This window comes from Poecile atricapillus, chromosome 2 (assembly GCF_030490865.1).
Source record: "Poecile atricapillus isolate bPoeAtr1 chromosome 2, bPoeAtr1.hap1, whole genome shotgun sequence".
Classification (NCBI taxonomy): domain Eukaryota; kingdom Metazoa; phylum Chordata; class Aves; order Passeriformes; family Paridae; genus Poecile; species Poecile atricapillus.
In genome coordinates, this window is record NC_081250.1 from 37,174,538 (window position 1) to 37,200,999 (window position 26,462).

General features: G+C 36.3%; 1 protein-coding gene across 1 annotated transcript; it reads right to left on the bottom strand.

The window, feature by feature from the left end:
- Positions 1–1,762: 1,762 nt before the first annotated feature.
- On the bottom strand, positions 1,763–20,833 carry EFHB (EF-hand domain family member B). Its single transcript, XM_058831062.1, has 14 exons — positions 20,546–20,833; positions 20,395–20,457; positions 19,441–19,584; positions 17,939–18,119; positions 17,232–17,342; positions 15,238–15,364; positions 14,802–14,885; positions 12,999–13,066; positions 11,475–11,629; positions 10,436–10,643; positions 9,864–10,067; positions 9,187–9,368; positions 4,616–4,789; positions 1,763–1,843 (listed from the first exon to the last, which is right to left on the bottom strand). Exons 1-14 carry the CDS (start codon positions 20,831–20,833, stop codon positions 1,763–1,765), a joined length of 2,070 nt encoding a protein of 689 aa, XP_058687045.1.
- Positions 20,834–26,462: the final 5,629 nt, after the last annotated feature.

Below are 26,462 nucleotides of genomic sequence, written 5' to 3' on the forward strand. Positions count from 1 at the left end.
CAAACAAAACAAAAACTGCTCCAATCCTACATCCTTATTAATCATGTTACTATTTTAACTGCAATTTAAGCCCAGTTCATATGAAGTAATTAATCACCAGCTTGTTTTTTGCCTCAGAAATTCTTCGTAATGCTTTCCATTCTAAAGTTGGTGCAAATAAGGACTTCAAAAGACATTGTTATTGAATGATCAGAAGTCTGGAATCCATTTACTTTTGGCTTTCAACAGGACTGTCTTTTGAGTGAAACATTGTATGAGTGATATTTTGTTATTGATATAAATCCACTGGAATAAGACCAATAAATACAGAGATAGCACTAGTCTACATTCCTACTGCAACTGGACAACAACTGAGTATTTATTAAAGCAAAGCCATTTAATTTTAGGCTTCATCTTCCATCCCACACCCCCAAAGCCTCTTATGAAAAAAACCACCACATATTTTGTCCAGGTGTATAAAGTGAACCAAATTCTGTTCTCCAAGCAACATGCAACCTGGAATCAAACCTACTTGACTCAGTACATAAGAGCAAGCAGATCATGGGGAGCTATGTTTGCAGTAAGCATACAACAATATATTACATGGTTGTTGCCCTCAGCAATGACTTCTGACTCAGTGGAAAATCACTGCGCACCTTTGAAACTGCCCCTGCTCCCATGTTTGAAATACAGTAGTTATTCCTTATACTGTTACTGAGGGAAATCAACTGACAGTGCAGAGAAAGCTCCTGTCTCGCACTTTTAAATCCATATTCACAGTAGCTCAGAAAACGTGCTGCAGAATTAGAAGCATCTCAGAAAAAGATAACCAGTCAAAAGAACACTTAGGAATAATTTCTATGTAGGCAACAGGTAAGCAAGTAGTCCCCAGTCAGGACTTAGGAAAGATGTGAGAAAGGTTTATAAATGTCTGTATCATTGACAGCATTTGGAAATTGATTTGTTTGTGGTTTCTTCAAACAGACTGATCTTCTTACATCATACCAAGACCTTAGAAAGGAGTTTTAAAACAAGCAAAGGAGCTAGGTTTCCTGTTCAATGTACTGCTAAAGCTATGGAAATCCGTGCCAAAAGATGTTGCGAAGCTAGAGCATCCCAAAGTTTCAAGGGCACACTGGGGAAGTTTATGAAGAGAAACGTGTTTAAGATCATTGAATGTTAAGAATGCTTCTCAGAAAAGGTCTTCCTTTCTTTCAACCACTAGAGGCTCAAGTAGTTGGAGCACTGTGAGACTGCTTGGAACAAACATTGAAACATTTACCCTGATGGGCTACTTCTCATACACATGTTTTTGACCACTGTCAGTTGGCACACCGGGCTAGATAGAACTCTGCTGCCCTGTGCAGATACTCATTACATTACCATATTCATTGCTCACAAGCAAAGAGCACTAAATTTTGTCATGCACTGGAGAACACACTTGTAGTAAAGCAATCATATGGGATTGTGTATATCTGTCTGTAAAATCTGTTGAAAACTACTGGGAAAAAAAAAACAAACCTTCACTCTTATTTCAGTCCTTGGTTCCCCCCTAGATTCAAAAAAATACTTAACAATTTCTAGAATCTGCAGAAAATGTCAAGGCTTATAGGAAAGCTATTTCTAAAAGTACATGTTCTTAAGATCCTCTGTCTACTTTTGATCTGATTGTGTGGTAGAACCTTATCTAGTGAATATACACCACACACAGAATTATTTTTTTTAGGAAACAGAACATATGATCCCTATTACTAGAGGAATAGAGCCTTCACAAAAGCCACAACTAAAACCTGTCAGTAGTACTCAGGTTCTCTTTTCTTTCAGATGAAGTCTTAGTTTTGCCATTTTCATCTATATCTAGGCCCTGGAATGAGGAGTGAGCTTTAAAAACATTCAGAATACAGCAGATCTACTCTTTAGTTATTATAGAATTTAATACTTCATGTCTTAGGGTATAATCTCAGAACACCGCTGCGCATACCCGCGTCCTCAGGAAAATAAATGTCCCCATTTGGAAGTAAGAATGTGGACCCAGGATGCAAAAGTTCTCTACATCCTCCAAGCCTCAGAGAAGCCACACACATCTAGCAGAAATCAGCAAGTATCTATGGTAGGAAATTCAGAGCATAGCGGCAACTGTTTTAACTACCTTTCCCCTTGCAGATTAGTCCTGATCAAAGATTCCAAAATATTTCCTACAGGTTTGCATAATCTATCTTGGCACCTTCAAAATTAGCAGGGTATTAAAGAGTAGTAAAGAAATATAGATCCTATTTGAACTACTCAATCATGGTAGCATTTAATGTTTCTCTGGCATGCCTAAACCTGTACCTACCTGCTAGAAAAGTGCCATCCAGCAAGGTGAAGCCACACAGGCACATGTTCCTCCAGGACAGACTGTCAATGCAATAACTACTGTCCGAAGAAATGCATCCTAATGGTAAACATAAACTAATTAGGCTGTGTAAGTCATCATACCTGCTGTAAAACATCATACCTGCTCCTGTCTGTTGGCAACACAAAGACTTTAATCATCTTTCTAGGCACATTTCCCCAGTATCTTTTCTGCTTAGACATCCACTTCAAGTACTCAGTATAAGAGATTATTAGCATTCTATTTAGCCCACAAATAATTATATACAGCTGTTTAAAAACCAAATCAAATAAACAAACAAAACTGGCCGTTCACTTCAAGGAATCAGTTCAAGGACCAGGAAATTTACTTGATCAGATAAATGACTGAAAACCAGTAGTTCTTGATGTACAGAACAAAAATACTAAATATTTTTAAGACAGAAACAATAATGTTATCTAGTAATAATATCAAGGAAAGGCCTACATTTATTTGTACATACATTTCTATGGAAGACAGTGGGCTGGATCTTCCAGCAGATCAAACAAAAGTCATTGCATAGATCTTTTTTTCATCAGAAAACTGAAATAATAACCGTAATAATAACAGAATAAACAAGTCCAACATCTGCTTTACTTAGCATAAGTCACTGCCAAATAAGTCATACCACTGTGTACATTCATATTCACATTCTTATATATGCTAATATTCACACCCTAAAGAGCCAGAAGTACAGAATGAATGAAAAGTAATTTTGCACATTCAAATCTCCAGCCTTATCTTTTACAGGTGTCTTTAGGTATTGAAAGTCAGTTTCCCTGTCATGGCTTTTGGGGGGTATCAAACATTTGCCTCTATCTCTGTAAATAGGAAGAGTTCCCTGCTCTGCCCCTGGAAACCAACATATCTGCTCTAAAATGAACTTTGTTCATTTGACAGAACCAATTAAAAATGCATCATTATCAAATACATTTTTTTTTTGAATACTCATCACAGTGAAACAGAGATTAATAGTGAAATAATTCACAAGTATCTGAATGTGCTGTGTCTCTTATCCAGTGTTGATTTTTACAAAAATTCCATTAAGAAAATTTGACTCCAAATGTCTAGAACTCACCAATTTTTAACAACTTTTGCTACAATTTGCTGTTTATTAGTTTTGTCCACCGTCTCAGTCAACATGGGTTTATTAATACAACTGCTAACAGAATAAATTGCCTCAAGCACTAAATTTATACATTTGCTCTTAGAACACATGGCTTTTGAGTTGTTTTCACATCTCTTCCCAAAAACTTTACCTTGGATACAGCCCCTGATTTAGTACAAGGTAATGGGCTGTCCTGGTTACACCTACTCCATGCCTAGAATCACACTGAAATATAGAAGAAAGCAAACCTTATATTTTCTGTCATTTGGAACATATTGAGGAAACCACAAAAATTACAGAACACAACTTGCACCTTTAAAGCCTAAAAACATGTCATTGAATTCACAGCTTGGAAAGTCAGACATGAAACACAAAAATCTGCACCAAAGCTCTGTTTACACAAAGTATTTAATAAAAGGAAGCAAAAGAATTGGGAAACTCCTGAGAAGTCTCTGTCTGTGTCACAGTGATTAAATCTTTCAGGGCCTTCTTAATGAGTATCATGATGAAAAACAAGCACCTAAAAGCAGAATTTACAGCTCTTTTCAGTAATTTATCTTTTAAAGCTCCAGAGAGATAATTTAAAACCCCAACCTGAACAAAAATCTTTAGTCTGTGGTTACAAATATACTCACAAAAACTTAAACCGTGATTTATCAGTCTTCTTTATTCAGAACTTATTTAGCAGACTGACCAAGAACAACATTAATTCTATTTTATTGACAAAGGAAAAGATTCTACTGAAAGTAGAGGAGCACAAGTAAGTATCTTTATGGTAGATTAAAAAAAATAGGTTTCACAGAATTTCAAGCTGCTGAACAAACACAACAGATCTCATATATATACACATACATATACATGTATACACACACATACACAGATTCAGTAAGTTTTCTTAATTTTCCCCTTAAGTGGGCTTGAATATTTCATCTAAAATTTTCTGTTGAAGAGGAAAACACTTGGGTTTTTTCTAAAGTAATTCTCTCCAATGCTACTGAAAGTTAGCTGCAACAAAGGTAAAGTATTCTTCCCTCCCACATAATGTAAGCAGAAAAGAAGCTTTAGAGAATTTCACTGAAGGTGGTAAAAGTCTAACATAATAAATTCAATTGTATAGTTGTACAAAATAGTTGTACATTTATCTTTCTGTCATGATTCCACTTGGGACAGTCAGTCAGCTTCCTGCACATTTCTGAGTGCATGCAGAGAGTTCCAGAAGGATGGGGAGGCAAGGCAGCAACAAGTGCAGAACATTCATTCACAGCAGGAAAGAAGTTGCCTTCATCAAGCAGCATTTCCACCACTTGCACCTTGGAGATACCAGAAAGCAAACTCTTTCTACTTGATGTAAAACAGCTACTGTTAATGCTATAAAAATAATGTACAAAAGGGTCTGGCTTGCAGATTTCATATAACAAGCTAGTTACATGTAAATGACCAGCTCCTAGAACATCGGTAAAAGAGAAATCTTAACAAACACAAAAAGAGAGGGTTATAGTAAAATTTAAACCTGGCATAACATGTGTATTTATAGTATTTAACAAAACAGAACCTTTACTTCCATTGTGAAACTCAGTAATGCTTTTTTGGCAACATTCTCCAAATCTTATTAAGGTATTTAAAGCACCAATAGGTGATGAAGTAACATCCTTCTTGAAATCCTGTATGCTAAGATTACATTGGTCAAGGATGTTTCTTTTGAATTTGAAAGTCTAGAAGTAATATTTCTCACTGTTAATAGTGAACAATTTCCATCTGTTTTACACCAAAGTTCAGTACTGTAGAAGAACAGTGAACATTCCAACTCACAGTTGCAGGTTTTAGTATTATTTATTGTTTATTCTTACTGGACGTTATATATATTCATAGAGACTTGCATAATAAACTTATGTTTTCCATTAATTAATTAATTAATTAATTAATTAATGTGTTTTCCATTAAAGAATCTCCCTCTTCCCAAGAAACCACATTGGTCACAGATGAACAGCTGGCTTTCTGAAAGACCTCTTCTAACTCCTCAGCCTGCACTTCTATGTAATGTTTATTACATAAACACCTCTCAATACCCATTCCTTTTTCTTCATAGTGAAAGATGAATACTATTATGTAATAGTCAGAAGCTTGAATAAAGAATAGGAGCCCTCTGCCACACAACTGGACATTCATTTCTGGTCCTTCTTAACCTATAGGTTTTTATGGAGTCTCTTTCATGACAACACTTTGGATCCCACACCTATTACTATGTACCTTCCTCACTATTTTACTGTAAAGCACTTTCTAACATGAACTTCTAAACATCTCAAATACTTTGCCACAACCATTTCTCTGTTGACAAGAATTATGGAACATGAGAGGAAAGAGAAAATGCCATTATATGATAATAATCTTTGAGAGGCCTTGAATATCTGACACACTTATCTTTACTAGTTTTAAAAGTGCCTTTCCCTTTATAAGAGAAAAAGTTAATTAAAAAAATGCAAAATTGAATATAAATGTTTTTATTACATTTACAAGCATGAATACCAGTTCTTACCAACTTCAATGATTCATATATATGAGGTGAACCCACTACTCAGAAAGACAATACACACATAAATATTTATTGTTTATTATTTATTCAGCATCAGAATTATGACTGATGTTAAATAAAAGCAGTGCCCAAAGACTAGAATCAGAGACTAGAATTCTATGCGTGATTCATGTATCTTATTCAGTATATTCCACATACTTTCTTCACAATCACAAAGCTCTTTTATCTCATGTTTTGTACACACTTGCTTCCATATTTCTTCAAACCTTTCATCTGCAACATTCATGCCCATATTGTGGAGAATTTGTTTAATCTACAAAAATAATACAAAATAATGCAATTCATGTAATTCTAATCAACATTTTGTTAAATTATACAGTGTCTGGCTTTTACATATTTAGCAATCTCTATTTGCCAAAGAATATTTTCCCACTCTTAAATTAAAACTACAGGCCACATCCTGCATCCTTAATGAAAGAAGTTCCTATTTAAGTAAATCTGAATCTTATTGCAATGAAAGCTGTACAAAATTGTCTGTAATTAATACAGTAATGTTGATGCGCTACTTCAACACTGGGAAAAAAATCAAATACAGAAGACTCAGGGAAAAGTAAATGTTTTTTAAAAGCCCTAAGTAAAGTTCTGTTTATCCACTCTATTTTTTGCTGTCTGCAGTTACCAACATAAATCAGATTATATTATCTGCATTTCACAGCAAGAGTACTATATACAAGGTCATCAGCTGGTATAGATAAGTGGGTGATGTGACTAAAATGGAATGGTTCACATCAACTTTGAGCCTTGCTATAATTTTTACACCAAAATAATTCAGCAGAAGGGATTTTTTCCATATTTTCTCACTTGGGTGCTTCCTGTTGCATGCCTCATTACACTGACCTGTTGACTCATTAGCGGAAGGTAACTTTAGAAGAATATTGATGTGCCCTGTGCTTCTGTTAGTATCGGCAAACATTTGGCTTCTTCAGTTGTATCATATATGTGTGTCTACATGTGTGCTATATTTATGCTATGGATACTTTATGCATGCTTTGATAAAGACCTTTAGCACAGTCAAATCAACCTTGTTGATCATCTTTCTCTAAAACTGTCTTTTGTATAAATATAGGCCTGATCCCCCATACAGCAAATCTTCAGCTTCATTTTAAGCAATAAATCTGTGAGAGTTTGTGCACGCTGATATTTCAGGAGGTAAAAAGGGACTGAACACTGTTTCTTTAAGCATAGGTATTGTTTCAGTTAAATCAATCATATTACCCACAAGTAAAACAAACCAGATCTAATCCAGTGTCTTCAACAAGCTAGTGAAATATAGAAGTTAAACTAAAAGCAATATTCCTTCACAGGACAACACTGCAGGGAGAATAAAGGACTACATGCTCTCATAATTTGGCTTCACCATATTAAGAGAGAACTCTGTCCTCAGTCATCAACTGCTGTAAAATCATCACTGACCAAACCACAGAAACCAAAAACATTGCGTGCAGTCAGGATAAAACTCACTTTCATCTATGATCAACAAGATCATGCTGCATACAAATTACACACTATTCCTCAATTACATAACTTCTATTCTCTTCAAGAGACTGGAGAGAATTTCAGTGAAAAAACCAGCAATCCCAAGAACTACTTTGTTCTTTTCCAACAAGATGAGTCACCTCATGAAACTATTTTATAGTCAGAATTTGCATTCATTTCTACCATACTATACAAACACGGTATTAAATTACTCTGGGCTTTCATCAAATAATAATATCATATAATCTTATAATAATTTTATTAATCATGAAAGTTTTGGAAACATTAATTATACATATCAAAACAATAATTATAAAATGTCCAAACAGCCGATTTCATGAACATAGGGTGTTTTAACACTCAGAGGTGGTTCTGCACTGAATTCTATATAGTTGGTGTAGTCTACAATAGAGTATGACATCTCAGGACATGTTGTAACTTCAAAGAACAGTCCTATCTAGTGCCTGACAGATGTAATTGGCAGATGTAATTGACTTCTCAAAGAAGCATGAATTCCATTTACTGTTAGCTATTTGCTGCATGCACACATTTCCTGCTTTCAGAGCTAGATTATAAAGTGGTAAATGCTCATGTATGCAACATTCTGACAGGGCGTTTGATAAGCATGACACCACACATTTTACCCCCAGTCACTAACTAGCAACACTATTTTTTGTAAAATATATATTCAAGTTCCAGATCCACTTCCAAACATGACTGCTGGATATTTAATATAATGAGAAGTAGAAAAGAAGAGGTTGCCACAGCTTCTTTTCTCATTTCAGATTGGAATTTCACATCTCATTACAATTGTCTAATAAATTGTATTGCAGGTAACAAAACTCTCTCTCAATATTTTTTCACTATAAATTGTACCCAAGTATAAAAAAGTGGTAAACAATACTGAAGAGGAAGCAACAAAGCTGGTTTAGTATTTATGTGAGAGAAACTCTGGTCTGTGAGAAAAGAGAGTGATAGGAGGCTGAAGATATATCAGAAAATTCATGGAGTTCCCAAGTCCCTAGAGTCTCATGTCCCATCTTTGTCTTCAGAATTATGAGACAGCACAGCATTGCTGTGTGACTCCCAATGTCCTCCATCACTGTACAGATCCTTTGTAGATCTGAGCCTACAACCATGACTCATTTCCAAGGTACTTTCAAGTGATTTGCTGAATTTGTCATTAGCAAAACCTGCCAAGTTTGTCTAAGGAGAGACGCTCCTGGTAAAATTTTCCACTAAACACCCCTCTGTGATAGAAATTATTTTTATATACCTGTAAAATCTTTTTGTATGGCTTTTTAAGACATTTCATGGAGTCATAGAATAACTTAGATTGGAAGAGATCTCTGGAAATCATTCATTCAATGATATAATCTAACTTTACAATTAAACCATGTTGCTTGAGATCTTGCTCAGAAATTTGAATAGGTTGGATCTCAATAAAATTAATATCTACCATCTTTATTAATAATTTCAAATGTGAAGAGCACATATTTTTCAGCTGAATGGAAGTAAAGCAAGATGGAAATGTTGCACTATGAATTTTACTGCCTGTTTACTTGCTGATATTACTTCCCACTCCCACATGTCTAGCAGAACAATTATCTTGGAAGAATATTCTGAAGAAATTCACTATACCTCTGCTTTTGGTCTCTTTTTTAAAAGATCCTTTTCATACACTCCCTTTTGACTGAAGACAGAAGGGAACAATATTGTAAAACCATTGCCCTGGTCACCATAATTAGTTGTGTCACTGAGGCGGCGAATTCGAGGAGCAGGAATATCTGAACGAACAGTTGGAACACCACACAATGGATAACCTGTGAAAATCAATCAACAGGCAGCATGGATAAATAGTGCCAGGGAGGATAAAACATTTTGCATTAAATAAGAAGAAATTTGATGCTTGACATAGGTTCAATAACAAGTTATATAGTTTTCTTCCTTGTAACTTTTTTTGCATTTTTAGAAATCCTGGCTTCAGCTACATCATGAAGTGTGAAAACAAGGAATCTTGAAGTAATATACTAGTACTTACTTACCTACTTAGTATTCCCAGCTGAAAGTACTTGAGGTGATTCCAAGTAGATATGGTTCTCCCAAAATTACTAGCATAATTTCTCAAATACATCTATATTAATTCCAATGTTTTGAATAGACTATCCCTTCCAACTTCCAAGTCTCAATCTTAAAAAAAACTTAGATAAAGTAATGCACTATTTTACATTAGTAGAACCTGTAGCAATACTTAACTTTGCTCCTAATTTTGCCTTAAATAATGTTCAGAAGTGAGCAGAACAGTCCACTGTACTTACAGGATGTTGGGATACCACCTACAACAGCATTATACTGAGAAGATGTTGTTTGATAATTTGTATATACACGGTCTGTTGATCTTCTAAGTGGTTTTGGCATTTTTTCTGAGCTTCCTGATTCTTTTAACTTGAGATCTTCCTGTTCTGGTAGTGGTTCATCCTCTTTCTTTGTGTCTTTGTGAAGACAGGCATCTAATTTTTTCCCTATATAAAAAAGTTATGGTACAGCCAAGACATATTATCAACACATTATACACTAAGAGGCAAAAAACTTTTCTTGAAGAACTGTAAAGAAGGTTACATAATTCATCTACATTTCTGATAATGCTTCTAGGGATGTTTTACTTTCTGTGATCTGTATTATTAAGGAAACTTCCCAGTGACAATCTCAGCATGCAACACAGAAATCCAGGATTCTGAAATGCATCTGTACCTGAGACTTTGCTGGTAATTAAATCACTCTCTAAATCCTACCCTTCTAAAGGAGCACCTAGTTTACAACATCAATGTCCTTTCAATTCTATTCTAAGAAAAAGATCATCCCCACAATTTCCCAGTACCAAAGCATCTACCTTTTGTAATTATTTTTTCTTCAAACTCTTTAACACCCATTTTATCTTTCCAGTTCAGAAAGTTCGCAAAGTCCTGGTAATTAATCAGACCATCCTTATCCAAATCACAGCAGTCAAATAAGGAATCCAGGAGCTCATCATCTAGATTCACATTCAGCTGAAAAAAGATCCTTCGTAGGTTGTCCTTGTGTATGATTCCAGCACCATTCTATTACAAAGAAAATAAACCAGTTGTTATAGTCTATGATTCTCTAACAGCCATCATAAAGGAACCAGCAAAAGAAACATGTATGCATTTATACAGATAGATATATAGATATATAGATATATAGATATATACAAATAGCACCAGACACACCATTTCAAGAAAAGTAATATTTCTGAGTACAAAAATAAACCCTAAGTAATTTAGAAATTAGAAGTCTGAATAGAAAAGTGTCAAAAAGTAATTTTCAACTTAAATAATACAGAGATTTGAGAGTAAAGGTGTGACAGGCTATTGTGACAAGATAACAATCTAATCATGAATGTTGAGGAAAAGTCAAGGTGTCTTTAAAAGTAAGACATCAATCATTCTGTATACATTGCAATTAATGTTATATATGAAATGTCAGTTACAATTTTTTTCCAGAGAGAAAAAAAGAAAATATCTGAAATTCTGATGCTTGGCAACTCAGTCAAAAGGTACAGCTTGGAAGAAAATACGAACATAATCCCTTCCACTGTTTTCCCTTTACAAAGAAACGCCAGATTTTGAAATCCAAAAATTGTTAAGATGACTCCTGATTGTGTGTCCCTTGCTCCCTCTAACCTGAATATTCCAAATGATACTATGAAAAGCTCCAAATAGTCTTGTGTCTAATTCCATAGCATATCACAGTGGATGAAACATACAATAACCATGAAGTTATCTTCACAGTTACAGTCTTCATCCATATTTACCTTGCTATGCTTGTGTTTCTTCATGTCTGTATCTCTATAGCACAGGAGCACTAATGCAACACATTTCTTTACATTTACACCTTTTCAAAGCACTAACCTTATCAAAATGTCTTAATGCTTCTAGTAACACATCAAAATTCTCATAGTTAGCTTTTTTCAGACTTTGCCGAACTGCAATCAAGATAACTCTTTCTCTGCCCTTCCCACGTAGGAACTCACGTGGAACCCGGACATGAAGAAGATCATGAACATCTATAAAAATTAACAATTCCTCAATTAGTTGTGTATCTACAATAAACAGATATTTATTTAAAAAAATAGAAAAGTTTGCATTCATAAGGAAAAGGAGAATTTTAGTTTCAAGATGCTGATTTTCAGCACTGTTGAACAGCTGATACAGACATTTCATTACAAGATCAAATTGTATCATATCATTATTTCTCTACACACACACAGTTAGTATAAAAGATTTTGGAACATCATAATGTAGCTTCACAAATCTATCCAATGCTTCCAAAGCTTCTAAAAGCAGTAGCTGTTACTCAATGTCCGGATAATTGAGCAAAAAAAATTAATCTACCACTTCCAGTCTGTCATGTTCCAGATACTTATGCGAGCCAATGTAGTATTTTGGATAATTATATATCACCGGTTTCTAGAAAGACTATTTTTATGTTACTGTTCCCATTTTCTATGTATCTTAACTTTATTAGTGTTTTAAAACACTTTAGCACACTGAGCTACAATCTTCATCCAAATTCCCAAGATGCCAAGGTCACTTTCTAGAGTGGAAGAAGTTCATTCAGAGCTCAGTAACAAACATGAGTAGCTCACCTAATCCCCCTCTAACAGCAGTGTACAAGCACTATTTTCTACTTAATTATTAATTCTGAATTTATTATGAATTCTTTTGTTCAGTTCCTTCTGCTCTTCATTATAGCATGAACTTCAATACACTACATAGTAAAACATGTAAAAGCTTATGCAAGCTTTCTCTGGCCCAGATTAACTGAATGACTTTGATCCTCTTCATTTTCATTTTTTTGCTTCCCAATTATTGACTGTATTCCCTAATTCCCTAAATATAATGTTACAACATCATCAATCCCAACACTGACTATTTGAGTTGACTAGCTTTCAAAATTTTGTCATAATGAAAATTAATTTTTTTTTTTTTACTCTGCTTTCTATCTCCTTGCAACCTTCAAAAACTTATTTTCCTATTTATTGCTTGTTGTTTTTTATTCTTTTTAGAGATGTGCTTGAGAAATCATTGAGAGGGAAGATGCATGATTGATTTAAATAGCCATTTTAATTTGTCACTTTGATGTCAATAAGGGCTTTCTGCCACTTCCCATTTTGTTACATTCAGATACAAAGTCTTTAAAAAAAAAATCCCAGCATGATCATAATCCCAAACATAAAGCTTCTTTATTTTTGACATTTACTTTTTTCCCACTAGCAACTTCAAATCCACTCAAATTTTCATTTCAAAAATTCACTGTCGATAAATTTTTGTACCTTGCCTCTAAAATTTTAGGAAAACTGTATATACAACCAACAGTTATTACTTCAGCAGTTTCATCAGCAAGACAAGATTTTACTCTGCCCTTGAACTTACCATATTCATCTGGAGGGATCATCAATCCAAATGTATGGTCCGGGGGAACATTCATAGTTTCTGCTATACTGTCAGCAAGGACATTTTTTTGTTAATTGTCAAACAGTTTATTAATAGCCAAAATAAAACCTCAGCTACTATTAAAAAAGAAGCAATTATGTAACAGGAGTGACAGTCATAGTTCACCTGAAATTTTTTTACCAGGACTTTGTTTCAACGTTACCATTCCAGAAAAAGCATCCCTTTACAAAGCTGATAAGAACAATCACTCTTTGTAAAGTAACACAGCCAAATATAAACTTTTTGAACATTTATGCTCATTAAAAGGAAAAACATCCTATGCCATTTTTCCAAAGAAAATTATAGAAATGTATGAGAAGAGTCCTTGTAGTCAAACAATAGGAATATTTAGACAAAATGTCCAACTGAAATGTCTAAAATAAACTGTGTCTGGCTAAAGTGGAAAAATTGATTCGCATCTCTTCTTTCCCACAAGCAATTTCATGTCTACCAAAACCAGCAAGCAAGCTCATATCCATGCAGAAAACTTGGCTCAGTTCTATTTACCAAAAATTGAAGATTCTGTTTGTGAAATTAAAGAATTGTTTCCTTTTTTAATTTAAAAAAGATGCAATGCTCATTTTATTTTTAGTAATTAAATAATTAAAACACTTATCTGAATCAAAAATCCTCATCAGAATTGAAAAGATAATCAGTGCTTTGTTCTAAAGCACTGAACAAACAAAAACCCACACACAGAAACGGTAACACCACAATCTAAAAACTACTATGTATATTTTTCTTTTATCATTTTCATATCACATATAGGATGTGGATAGCATAAAATTCACTAAATAAAATTAAGATAGCCTGTGTCTGTCTTGTAATATTAATTCTGGGTTTCAGCCTGCACTGCAGCCCATCTCTGACCACGCTGCTTCCTTCATATTGCTCATGCTCTAGGTCTATCTCACAGTAAGCTGGGACACAGTGAAGGGGAGAGAAGAAACTGACTCTATTTGTGATCACTCCACGCATGTACTTACGGGAACACTTCTCCAGATCAAGTCTGGGATCTTGAGTTCAAAACTAACTTCTGCTACCAAAGTCAATAATGCTTTTAGTGAGCCTTCAGACATATTTTTGCAGAAATCTAGAGCATTTGCAAAGACAACCTTTGGATTCATTCAGGAGCCCTAGATTTGTGCACCTGGAACCTAACTCCACTGTACCTTATGAATTCTGTGGTGCTTCTTAAGCACTCTTCTGTAAAATTACAAAACTTTTCCAGATCACTTCATAAATGTCAGTCATTCTAATAATTCAACAGAGATTGGTAAATGTTTCTAGAGAACAACACAATGTAGTTCCACATCCTTTTCCAAGGAAGAAATAAAGTGCGATTATAGATGATGTAATGAAGAAGACCAAATATAGTGTCAGAGTAAGCAAAATGGTTGAATCCCGAAACATTAGGTGAGATGTTTCAGTCCTTTCAAACCTTCCTAACAGCAAAATAAAAGAGAAAAATGTCTTTAAAGAGTGCTTGTCAGATACAGACCACTTAAACAGTAAGATCTAACTTTACTACATGGACACAGTACATCCCTTATTAGCAACTTGTAATCAGCCTAATTAGGGCAGGTAGAAGGTCCTTTTCTATTTAATGTGTGCTGCACTGGAAGCATTAAACACACAGTTATATTTTTTATCCTAGACATAAAAAGATATTGGAGAAATGGCAAAAGTGAGTGAATTTTGTGCTTGATCTATTCGTTAACAGAAGATATTTTGCTTACTTACGGATCAAAAGTTTTTCCAACCAGAGGCTGGAATTTTTCCTTGAAATCATCACTTCTTTTTGACACAAGGTGTGGTGCTCTCTTCCTACAAATTACAAAAATAACTCTGCACATATTTGTTTAAAAATATTCAAAAGCTTTTCAATAATATTTTAAAATGTTATTATATAATAAAAAAACCAGCAACTCCTGTCAACTTAGTAATTTAAATATCTTGCTACTTAAAATCTTTGCATAATGATAAAGACATGCCAAGTGCTGTTATATGGTAAAAGTTATTTGAATAAACTGCACTGATAATCACATCTTGCATTTTCTATTCAGTTTAATACAGCCAAGGATAGGATTGTGAGCTGTAGAATTTTCTTCATATTTGAAGATCCACTCTTCCTCATAATTCATCCCATTTATTAACTAGTTAACTGATTGCAACTTACGATTCCAGGTCCAAGACCCAGTTTAAGGTCTTGGCTGTATTTCGCCCATCTTCATAGTGAGGGGTTTCCATTCCATAAACTAAAGACTTGTCGAAGTGTGAGTTATACTTCCTATTGATTGGTTCCCCTGCAGAAGAAGTAGGCATTTCAACCTGTGTATAACACCTAAGGAAGAAAAATGTACCCAGTATCTTCATTCTTAAGACAAAACAATGAAGAAACAAAGGCAAATAACTAACAAACCCATTCAATTCAAGATAAATAACTTGCATTCCCCCTGTTTATTGAGTAATTAGGAACAATCCAATTGTCAAAAATGAAGATAAAAGGCAAAATAAAAAGCAAAAACTGCTTCAGTTTGATTAAACACAAGCCCAACAGAATAAATGAAACCATGTAAGTGGTGAGGGTCATGCATCTACACCTCAGAAACATGTACCATTTGATTTACTGTTTTTAAAAAATCCAAAAAAATTTTTGATGTCCTTCATTTTCAGATATACTCTTGCTATGTCTTTTTGTCACAGAAAAAACTGCCATTCTTCAAGTCATTTTCAACCACCTTTTAAAAAGAATGATACTTAGAACTTTCAAAAAAAATATTATTCTTTTCATGTTTTCTAATAAGGGCTTCATAAGGCTGTTTGGCAGCATGGGATTTTTACAATATTGCTGTGGCACATAGTTGACTCTTTTTTTCTGTCACTGTTTCTGACTTGGCCTCTCCATGATCTGGTGGATGGAAGTTACATCAGGAACATTGGAAGAGACAGATAATGAGTAATTCCACTAAAATACCCAAGAAGGCAGGGAAGGGGGAAAACAAAGTTACAAGTTTGGCCAATTTATACCCATACTATTTATAGTAGAATAGTAGAATTTTTTAGTGAGACAACAAAGTACTATAATTTCACATCTATGTAACAGTCTCCACATTGTTGGAACATGAAATAGAAGCCTCTCTGAGTCCCTCAGACAGAGAAAGGAACTGAAATACATTAAATCACATAGACATGAATAAGAGTGTAGGTTTTAGTTTTAAGTAAGTAGAAATATATCTTAAGTGCCTTAAGAGACTGTGTTAGCTAGTAAAAAGACCTAAAGCCTAGTTTGAAGTTCAGTAGTGTTACCCTTTACATAATTAACTTAGCTCTAGACATAATGAAAACATAGCTTGCACTTCTAGATAGAACAGATAAAGCTATTTACGTAAATAGATAAAACTCTATACATAGATTTTAGGTAAGAACTGACACTACTTTCTTACACTAGAATTAAGTTCAGATTGGCGTAGAAAGAATGTTTTAGAATCGTGTTTTTAGCTGATTGGATGATTTATTAATAAAATTCCCCTGTACTGGGATGAAAAGAGACAACACACGATGAAGAAGAAAGAAGACACTGCTGCTTCTGTGGCTGTTGTTGCTTCTGCTCAAAATATCGAGACTATATACAAGAAAGCTTTTAGCACAGACTTCAATACTCTGAACTCTTTGCCTTCGAGACTGATGCATTCATACAATAAACAACTTTACAACAACCAACTGTTCTTGTCTCTTTGAAGACCCAAGACCCACAAAAAACTCGACACTGGATAAAATTTGTATTTTCAGCCTGTGACTTCAAATCTGAGATTGCTTCCAGTGGCAAAGACAATGCCAAACTCAGTAAACAACCAGGGTATTTGTGAGTTTCTAGTTTCCTGGAAATATTTAGCTTTTCAAACAGCTCCCAAAAGGAATCAGGCTTTTAACTCCTTCATGAAGTTCTTATACTGTTTTAAACACCCATCCTGAAATGATCAATAATTTTAGAAACTGGGATCATGCTCTCTCAGTTGCATTTTTTTCACTTTTTTTTTTTTTTAATAATTTATATTGTATTAATACAGTGGTTAAAATTAATAGTTTACATCTCACAAAACAGCATACAGTATGCATGGAACACATGCAGAGGAACTTTTTATATGGCTTCTTATCAGCCTTTTAACTTACCCGCATAATAATCCTCATGTGACAGAATGTACAAATTATGTCCTTCTCTCGCTTCTTTATCCACTTCCTCAAAAGTTTTTGGTGGATTTACAAGCTCTCCAGCTGTTAAATCTGGAAATAAATAAAGAATGTATAGTTGGGGGAACTAAGAGGGGGCGGATGTCTTGTTTGGTTTGTTCTTAATTGTAAACAATACCTTGTTAGAGAAGTTGCTAATAGAGTAGAAGGATGATACTTCTTACCACATTTCTAGTCAATCTATATTCAATCTAATAACAGAATGACATGGAACTAGGGAGAGAATCACAGAAACCCAGATGAACAGGACTTTTGCAAGAAAGCTACATGGGCAACACAGATGTGATTTCCTCCAGTCTGTGGAGGAAAGATACATATGCCAAAGAAGTTTCTTCCAAGATGCCTATTAGAGTTGCTGAGAAAAGGAAGCTGACAGCTACCTAAGCAGTTCTCCCAGGAAATCTATAAAGACAGATCAGGAAAAGAGCCCAAAGCCCTGCTAGTTACCATGTGTTTTCAGTTGCTTGTTTCTTCATCATAACTGAAAGATTTTAGGCCTTTCAGTAACTGTCATATAATAACTCTTCTCTTAAAACAGAGTTGTTGGAATCATAGAGCATGTGCTAGATAATAAATTGCAGATTATATTGTATTTACAGGAAATATGTTTTAATGGCACATTTTCCTACCTTTGAAGACTTTTATTCCAAATGTAGTATTGATTATATCCAAGCCCTCAGGTAACTTAGAAGATTGATCATGTGATCTACCCAAAGGTGCTTCACGTTTACTGGAGTAAATTGCTTCTTTCATGTCTTGCATCTTTTCTTGAAATTCACTCTTAGCAACTGGACTTATCAATGAAGCTACCTGAAGACATCACAAACAACACCAGAGGCAGGAAAACCAACAAACTATGATCATTCACACATCACTATGACTACCTACACAAACAAAAGTTTGCTCATAAGTGTTGTAATGAGATCTTACATGGTTACACTGATATAATTTTATCCACTGAGCTGCAAACCAAAACTGTGTCTTGAGAGAAGACCACTAATAACTACTGCTATGCTAAATTTCCAGCTAAATAAAATACTTTCTGTGAGACATTTTTATTTTATGCTAGTTTTTCCACTTGTTAATATATATATTTTATTAACTGCAGTCTTTCTTTTCTTAGCACATATTAGAAACTATAGTCAAATTATAATGTGACAAAAACTAAAGTGATTTGATTTTTCGGGCTATCCATCAAAGTAATGGGGGTTCTAGAGAAAATTTATTATTAGACTCTCATTGAACATTATATTATAAAGAAATATTCAAAAAAGTAGTAGCAAATACAATTGATCCAAAGACATGCTTAGAAAACTGACTAGGCTTCTGACCCTTCCTGCAGATAATATGTAATTAATAATGCAAAGTCTTTAATAGACAGTGCAGACTAATCCAGTACAGATCCAGCACAGATCAATCCGTTCAACAAAAAGCTTCCAAGGAAGGACACCAAAACCTGGCTGTCTTTCATTTTGGATATGCCTAATAAATGTCCTACTCAATATCCTCTAATACTAGGACTTACTTCCTTCATAAAGATACACTTTACTAACACAACTGCTATTTTTAGAGATAGGAACATAACTGTGTGATAAAACTACCAATGATCTCTTCAGCTGTTTGATTACAGATTACAACACAAAATAGTCTGATATATCCAAACCATCACTTTTTAGCAAAAAAAAAAAAATCAGTTTCAAGCCAAAGGTAAGAAAGCATACAGAATAATTACACCAAACTGCAAATACATTCTCAGATAACAGCTCTTTTGCAAGGAGCTTAGCTGATTTTATCTCTGTAACCTGGAAAATGCAAGCAGCAAAATTATTGGGAAGAAGACTGTTCATTAACTTAAATCTTGAAATAAAATTAATAATTCAGTAGTCACAACAAAAATTACATCACTGATAACAGTCACTGAACTTCAAATATTTTCCAGTTTCAATAATGCTAAATAAGTCCTATGATTTGACCTCAGAACTCAGGTAATCCACAGCAGCTGTGAAATGCTGCAGTTTAAATCACCCAGCTATGTACCTTTATCCCTGACTATGATGAAATCAGCTGCTTTTATTAAGAACGCTCTTAAGAGGTTCATTCTTTAACAGGAGTAAATGAGTCACAGTCTTACAGTGAGTTTGGAGCTTGACTTTATGCCATGTGTCAAGTGAGTTGCAACATCAGGATCATCTGCTGCACCATAGAATATTACTTTAACACCAGGAGCTGGATCTGTTGTATTTCGAAACTTTCGTACAACAGTCGGAGTAACAGGCTATAGGCAAGGCAAAGCAAAAACAAGTTTACAACAGACATACACAAAACGTTAATGAAAAGAAAATGTGCAGACATTTGTGTCATTCCAGATATAATAACAAAATATGAGGATGCTTTAGGGCTGTAGTACATGCATATGCTCCTGCAGAAGCTGATACTGTGAGCATAAGGTCAAAATAACCCAGACTAAATTTTATCAAACCAGCATGGCTAAGTTCCAACGCTTCCCATCATTTGTTGGTTTTTTTTTAATTTGGACAATAGCTATTTCACATGTTCTTGATGAAAACTAGATGTTACACTTATAAATTTCAGAAACCCTTAACCTGATTCACAGCAATTCCACCATCAATGAAGCAATTTTGGAAATTATTTAGACCACAGTGCTGGGGTTTTTTTAACTATCGTTTAAAGGGAAACCTGCTATTTACAGATTCCATTTGTGTCTCAGTAGCCTCTGACTCTTCAGGGCCATGGGGAAGGAAGGGCCAGTGGGAATCACAATTCTGGTAGGCATCCTTGTAAAGAAGAACCTGCATCAGAAGTAATAATAATTCCCAATAATTACTCCAATTTCATTACCAGAGGGAGAAATTGTCTAAAACAAATTATATTTAGTCCCAACTAAACAAGCATGGTGACTTTTGTAAAACATGTGAAAAAAAATATGGACTGCCAGAAGTGTTTTCCAATCCTGCCAGCTAGTCTCTATAATTCCTTATGACAAAAACCAACAATGAAATAAATGCTAGTTTCAAAAGCGAAGGGATGTAGAAAAAACATTGGAGCCTCTATAAAATCAACTCACCCTGGGTACCACCTCTTTGAGACAACTCGCAACCGTGTTTCCCGCAGGACGCAACCTTCCAGCCTAAACAATGCAATAAAAAAATAAATAACGCCTGACGAACTTCATTTTAATAATACACACAACTAGTCAGATCGGGATCTGACACTACGGACGGGATCTTGTCCAACTGTCCCCGTTCTGATGGGGATGGGAAGAAGCCGCGCCCATTTCTGGGAGAGAGGGGACTCGCAGTGAGGGAGCTGCGCCTTCCCCGCCACACACTGTCCTTCTTCCAGCCCCTTCCCTCGGCGGGACTCCGCCCTGGAAAGGCACAGACTAGCGGGGTACAGCTCCGCGGTACCGGCGGGACCTTTTCGGCGAAGGCACTCACGTTCGGCATCTCCGGAGCCCCGTCGGGGGCCGTCTCTTCGGGGCAGGGCCGTGGCTGCTCCGCCATGGCCACCGCTTATTCTGCTCGCTCGGTAACGGCGTTGGCGGCGGCGCCGGGAGCGCTCGTGCGAGGCGGGCGGTGCGGCCGCTCCTCACAGCGCTCCGCCATCCCCTGGCACCCAGCGCCCCCCGTCCTGCCCCTCACAGCGCTCCGCCATCCCCTGGCACCCAGCGCCCCCCGTCCTGCCCCTCACAGCGCTCCGCCATCCCCTGGCACCCAGCGCCCCCCGTCCTGCCCCTCACAGCGCTCCGCCATCCCCTGGCACCCAGCGCCCCCCGTCCTGCCCCTCACAGCGCTCCGCCATCCCCTGGCACCCAGCGCCCCCCGTCCTGCCCCTCACAGCGCTCCGCCATCCCCTGGCACCCAGCGCCCCCCGTCCTGCCCCTCACAGCGCTCCGCCATCCTTCTCGCACCCAGCGCCCTCCATCCTGGCCCCTCACCCAGGGTACCCCACTTCCCTCACAGCGCCCCGCCATCCTCCTCACACCGGCGCCCATTTCTCCCATTTCTGCTCCCCTCACAGCGTTCCCTCCATCGCCTTCAGCACCCGCCACGTCCATTACATCTCACACCCCTCGGCGAAAGTCAGGAAATAAATTGCATTGGGCTGTTCCGTAAATGTCATGATCTAGAAAAATAATTAAGGCCCAGCCACAGAGGTCGCACATTTCTTAGAACGATTGTTAAATCTTTAAAAATAAACCGGCTTTCAGATAGGCAGGTTGAATCTTATATGGTCAGAAGTTTGATCAAAGTTTCAATCTTTATTACTGTGATAAAAAATTCTGCCCCTTTCACGGATGTCATTAAAATATGTCATATTAAAATATTGTATGCTGGGGCTGTTCCTCTAGAGAAAACTGCCGCTCCCACCCACACACAGCATGGAGGTGGGTGAGAAGCCCGTCAGCACTACCCCAGACACGTGAATGCTCTCACTGTTTGTCTTAAATGAGTCAACACCTCGTATATCTAACCCACTGTACTTGCTTTTTAGAAACAAATGTGGATTATTTCAGAAAAGCAGCATGGGTAAGACTGAACAAGTTTCACTGCTGTTTAACAGACCCTCCATTCTTACAAAGACTTTTATTCTCAGACGACATTTAGGAAACTATCCCCTTCTTCCCAGCAAAACATCTCCATTTAATCACATCCTGCTCCATTCTCCATAGTCCTTTGGTGGTAAAACAAATTTTAGATAAATATACAGACCTTAATCATAATTAATCAAAATATTACCAGGTGTTACCATTTTATTCTCTGCTCTAACATTTGTTTGGTAAGGACTTTAAATGAATGATGCTAAATTAAAACTAAATTCATTTCCTACAAATGGAAGGTGAGATGCTCTGGCAGTTACTGCTGCGTAATGATCTGCTCCAGCTGTCCAAGTCGCCAACAATACTTGTCAGTGCCATGATCCATGAACTTCCAGCACATACATATGTATCTTTGTCTTCTCCAGGCAGAACCATCATGTATAGCATCAACTGTGATCTAGCTGTGGCAATGCTGGTGCCCTTTTTCAAAAGAAGTTATGTGTTTTTCTGCTGTAGACATGGCTGCACCACACCCCTAATATGGAACATCCACATCCACTTGGGAACTAAAGAAGCTCTTGCAAAGTCTTAATGTGTTCAGTTATTTTCATATTTCAATCATATTTGTTATTGCTTGAAGTTCAGAGTGTTTCTACCAAATAAAGCAATAATTCTTGGTAGGTTAATAAATAAAATGATTGGTTATGTTTTGCCTTCTGATCCATTCATCTGCAAAGTGTAATTTCTATCTAGTAAAGTTGTCAGAAGTGAGAACTGTTTATAGAGAGGAAGTGCAAAGTACAGTAATGTAAAAAATAGATAGTAATAATAGGGTGCAAGAAACTGGGACTTTTTTATCCCAGGATAAAATTCAGGAAATGGAATTTTTGCCCTTGTGTTTGTTGTATGAGATGGCTCTCTACCTGTGCTCAAGGTGCTACCATTTTTATATATTCTGTGCATTGCTGATTTATTTTTGCCTTGTTTTTTCCCCAGTAGGTGGCCACACTTGCTAATTGAAAGCATCCACTCAGCCTCCATGGAGTGGGTTTTGTCAAAGGCACAAAAATAGGATTTGGACAGGTAAAAAGTGCCTATCGCAGAAACAAGAACAAGTAGAGCAGAAGTCCACAGCCTACTTTTTTTTTTTTTTTTTTTTTTTTTGCCTCTCTGTGCTTCTTTTCTTTTTTGCAGAAACGTGGGTTCCCTATAAATCAATTTGAAACCTACTGACAATTTATATTCTTTCCTATAATTCTTCTCATTCTGGAATCAGTGTCATATCCATTCTTTCTTATGCTGAAAGTTATTTTGGCCACAAAAGAATATTTGTGGAGTGGGAAGGACCTGTAATTTACAGATAAGATGATGAATTAACAAAAAACAATTGAACTCAATTTTAAGGAAAAAAGATAAAAACTTTCTTTACTTCAGAATTACTTTGTAATCTCCTATGTCAAAACTAGGATCTCTAGAGAAAGCTGCTTGGAAAAAGTTGAACAGAATTTTCCATTCTACAGCAGCACTTTTTTTCCTCAACAGTACTTGACATTTCACTAGTTTCTGACATCCAATCCCCACAACCTAATGCCTTTTTCTGTCTTGTTTAGGCTAAAACAGTGGAATGGAAACTAAAGCCCTGCATTTTACTTTGTTTAAGGGGTGCAAACACCCCATGTTCTGCAACACAGCTCTCACTCTGACTATGGTGCTGGCATAGATCAGAGTCAAAGCACTAAGTTTGTAGATTCCTTTAGGTCCCTGAAGGCCAGAGAACTCAATGTAAAACACTGCAAATGTTGCGAAATGTCTGGATTACGTCAGCCATGTCGATGCACTTTGCTGTTACTTTGCCTGGTTGCTTTCATGTTTTTTTATTCGAGTAATTTATGGATAGCAAGTGACTGTTTTTTATGTGCTACACCCCTTCTGTATGTAATTATATGACCAAGCCAATGTAGGTACAGAGAAAATGTATACAAGTAGAGATAGAAGACAGAAAAAAAGAATGTTGAAGAAAAACAAAAATTGGGACGTTCAAACACAATAAAAAGATTCTGTACGTCCTCTAAAGTCAACACCCACTTATTATTACATGTCTAGCATTAGATTTAAACACAAAAAGGCTGAACAGAACATAATATTAAAACTCTGCAGAGAAATGCTAAAATAGATGGAAAGCCAGCTGGTGAAACCATGACCCACTAACATAAATTTGTTAATATCACCCAGCACAGTTTCATTTTTGGTATATGATATATGAAGCACGATGAAATAAAACATGAAATCATGACCACCAGTAGGGGCTGTGTGATTTCAGAGCTTTCCTTCAACATCTTTTTGTGCAGACTAAAACAGAAGAAACTTTTCTTCACCACTAGAATTCACATAGACCTGTCAAGCCTGAAATACAGTAACTGGAACTGGGTCATTTGATTATTGCCACATTCTTTCATGCCTCTATTTCACACATTCACAGTGAACCTTTGGTGTTTGCTGTCGCAGTCTGTCAGCATCAACCAGATGTGAGCAATTTGGGTATTTCACAAAGCCAGGGAGATGTGCTACAGCTCTGCATTGCAGTCAGAGTTAAGTTAGACAGCAGGAACCTCCTGGATGTAAAACAGACTTCCTAACAGCAACTGTATCATGTGAATAGAATTCCTGAATCAAAAATTCCACTTAGCCTTGAACTAAAGATACATCTGATAATCTGATTGTTTAAATTTTATAAAGTATTTATTTATATTAGAAGCATAGATAGCGATCTTTACATATGGAATAGTATAGTCCTTTATTTTATAAGATTAAGTAAAACACAAAATGTCATGTCTGACATGTTTAATCTCTAAACTGAATTTAGTTCAGGTAATTCTAAAGATTCAGTGTAATGCTTTTCCACAAAATCTGTACATGTGTGTTCTGTGTCTGGCTGAGATGAAGTTAATTTTCTTCATAGCAGCCTGAATGGTGCTGTGTTGTGGATTTGTGACTAAACTGCTGTTGATAACACAGCAATACCTCAGCTACTGCTGAACAGTGCTTGCACAGGGTGAGGACTTTCTCTTTTTCCCCACTTTGTCATCAGCCCCACCCAAGCAGAAACGCTGCTGATGGTCCAGAAATGTGGGAGTGGAATACAGCCAGGAGAGCAAACCCAAACAGATCGAAGGGATATTCCATCTCACACAGCATTACGCTCAGCAGTAAAAAATGGAGGTAGACAATGGAGATGTCTTACAAGTTGGCGGCTGGAGACTGTCTGGACACTGGTCTATTTATGGGAGGTAGCCAGCAATTTCTTTGTATTGCCTTTTCACTTCCACTTTCCTTCATCTATTACACTGTCTTTATCTTAAGCCACGAGATTTCCTGCGTTTGTTCGTTGCGGTATGTTCTTTTACTGCAGGGAGGTGAGTGAGTGAGTGAGTGAGTGAGTGAGCAGCTGCCAGCTTGACTGGATGCTATCTGGTGCTCCAATGCATGCCTATCAGGTGTGTAGTAAAACATATTTGTTTATCAGGAATCTCCTGTTTGCTCAGCAAATCCTGAAATCCAGTTGAATATACTGAGACCAGTCAGAGGGTTATGACAAATAAGCAGTGTATTAGGGCAGGATTACATGATTTAAAGGACAGCTCTTACAAACATTCAGCAAACTCACAGCTCAAAAAATTTTGTATACTTTCAAACATGTTTCTCTGGAGCTAGTCTGGCACTCTGTATCACTATTGTATCACTATGAATGCAAAGACTATTGTACTTTCTTTGAAGCTACATATTGGCCTTTCACAAAGCACTTATGTAAGTGATCAACTTAATAAAGCAGAAAGGGGAAAATGTTACTCTGAGAGTAAACTGGTACCAACAGAAAGGTGTATGAAAAAGAAGTGATGAAGATTAAAGGAACATTGATTTCACTCCATTCACTTCAGTATGTTAAAGTATTGAAATGTCATACTACGGAAGGGGAAAGTAGCATAATACTGACCACAGGCTTTACATAACTTGATTTCTGCTTTATTTAAATATATGTGGTTGAACTGAAACATATATTTTAAGAATACAACAATATCGCTTTGATTATTTCCTGTGATGGAGTATCTAACCAACCTTCATTAAATCATACAAATTACTAAATACCATTATTGATAAACTTTCTAAATGTCTTACCAGTTTGTTTGTTTTATTATTTCTTTAGAATTCCAACTTTTAGACCTTGTTAAAGGTGCTATACCGAAGAAATACTTATCATGATGGCTCTGTTTCTGCTACAACCCGCTTGCAGCCTGTGGCCAGCTGGCCTATATCCTGCTCTCTCACAAGGTCATGCTTAGCGCTATGAAGCAATCAAGACTTGTTCTGCATTAGTAACCCGTTTTCTTCAGTTTTTAGCACTCTGACAAAAATGAGCCAACCCGTAAGGCTTTATCAGTGCCTGCTCACTGTTTAAAAAAGGCAAATTCACGATGGCAATTCAGGTTTTCTTATGCAGTTCCTCCTTTCAACTCATTTATAGCTTCGGAAAGTGGTTATTTTAAAGGATTAAAGCAGAACTTGTCTGTGTGTGTGAGATACCCAGCTCCCATCCC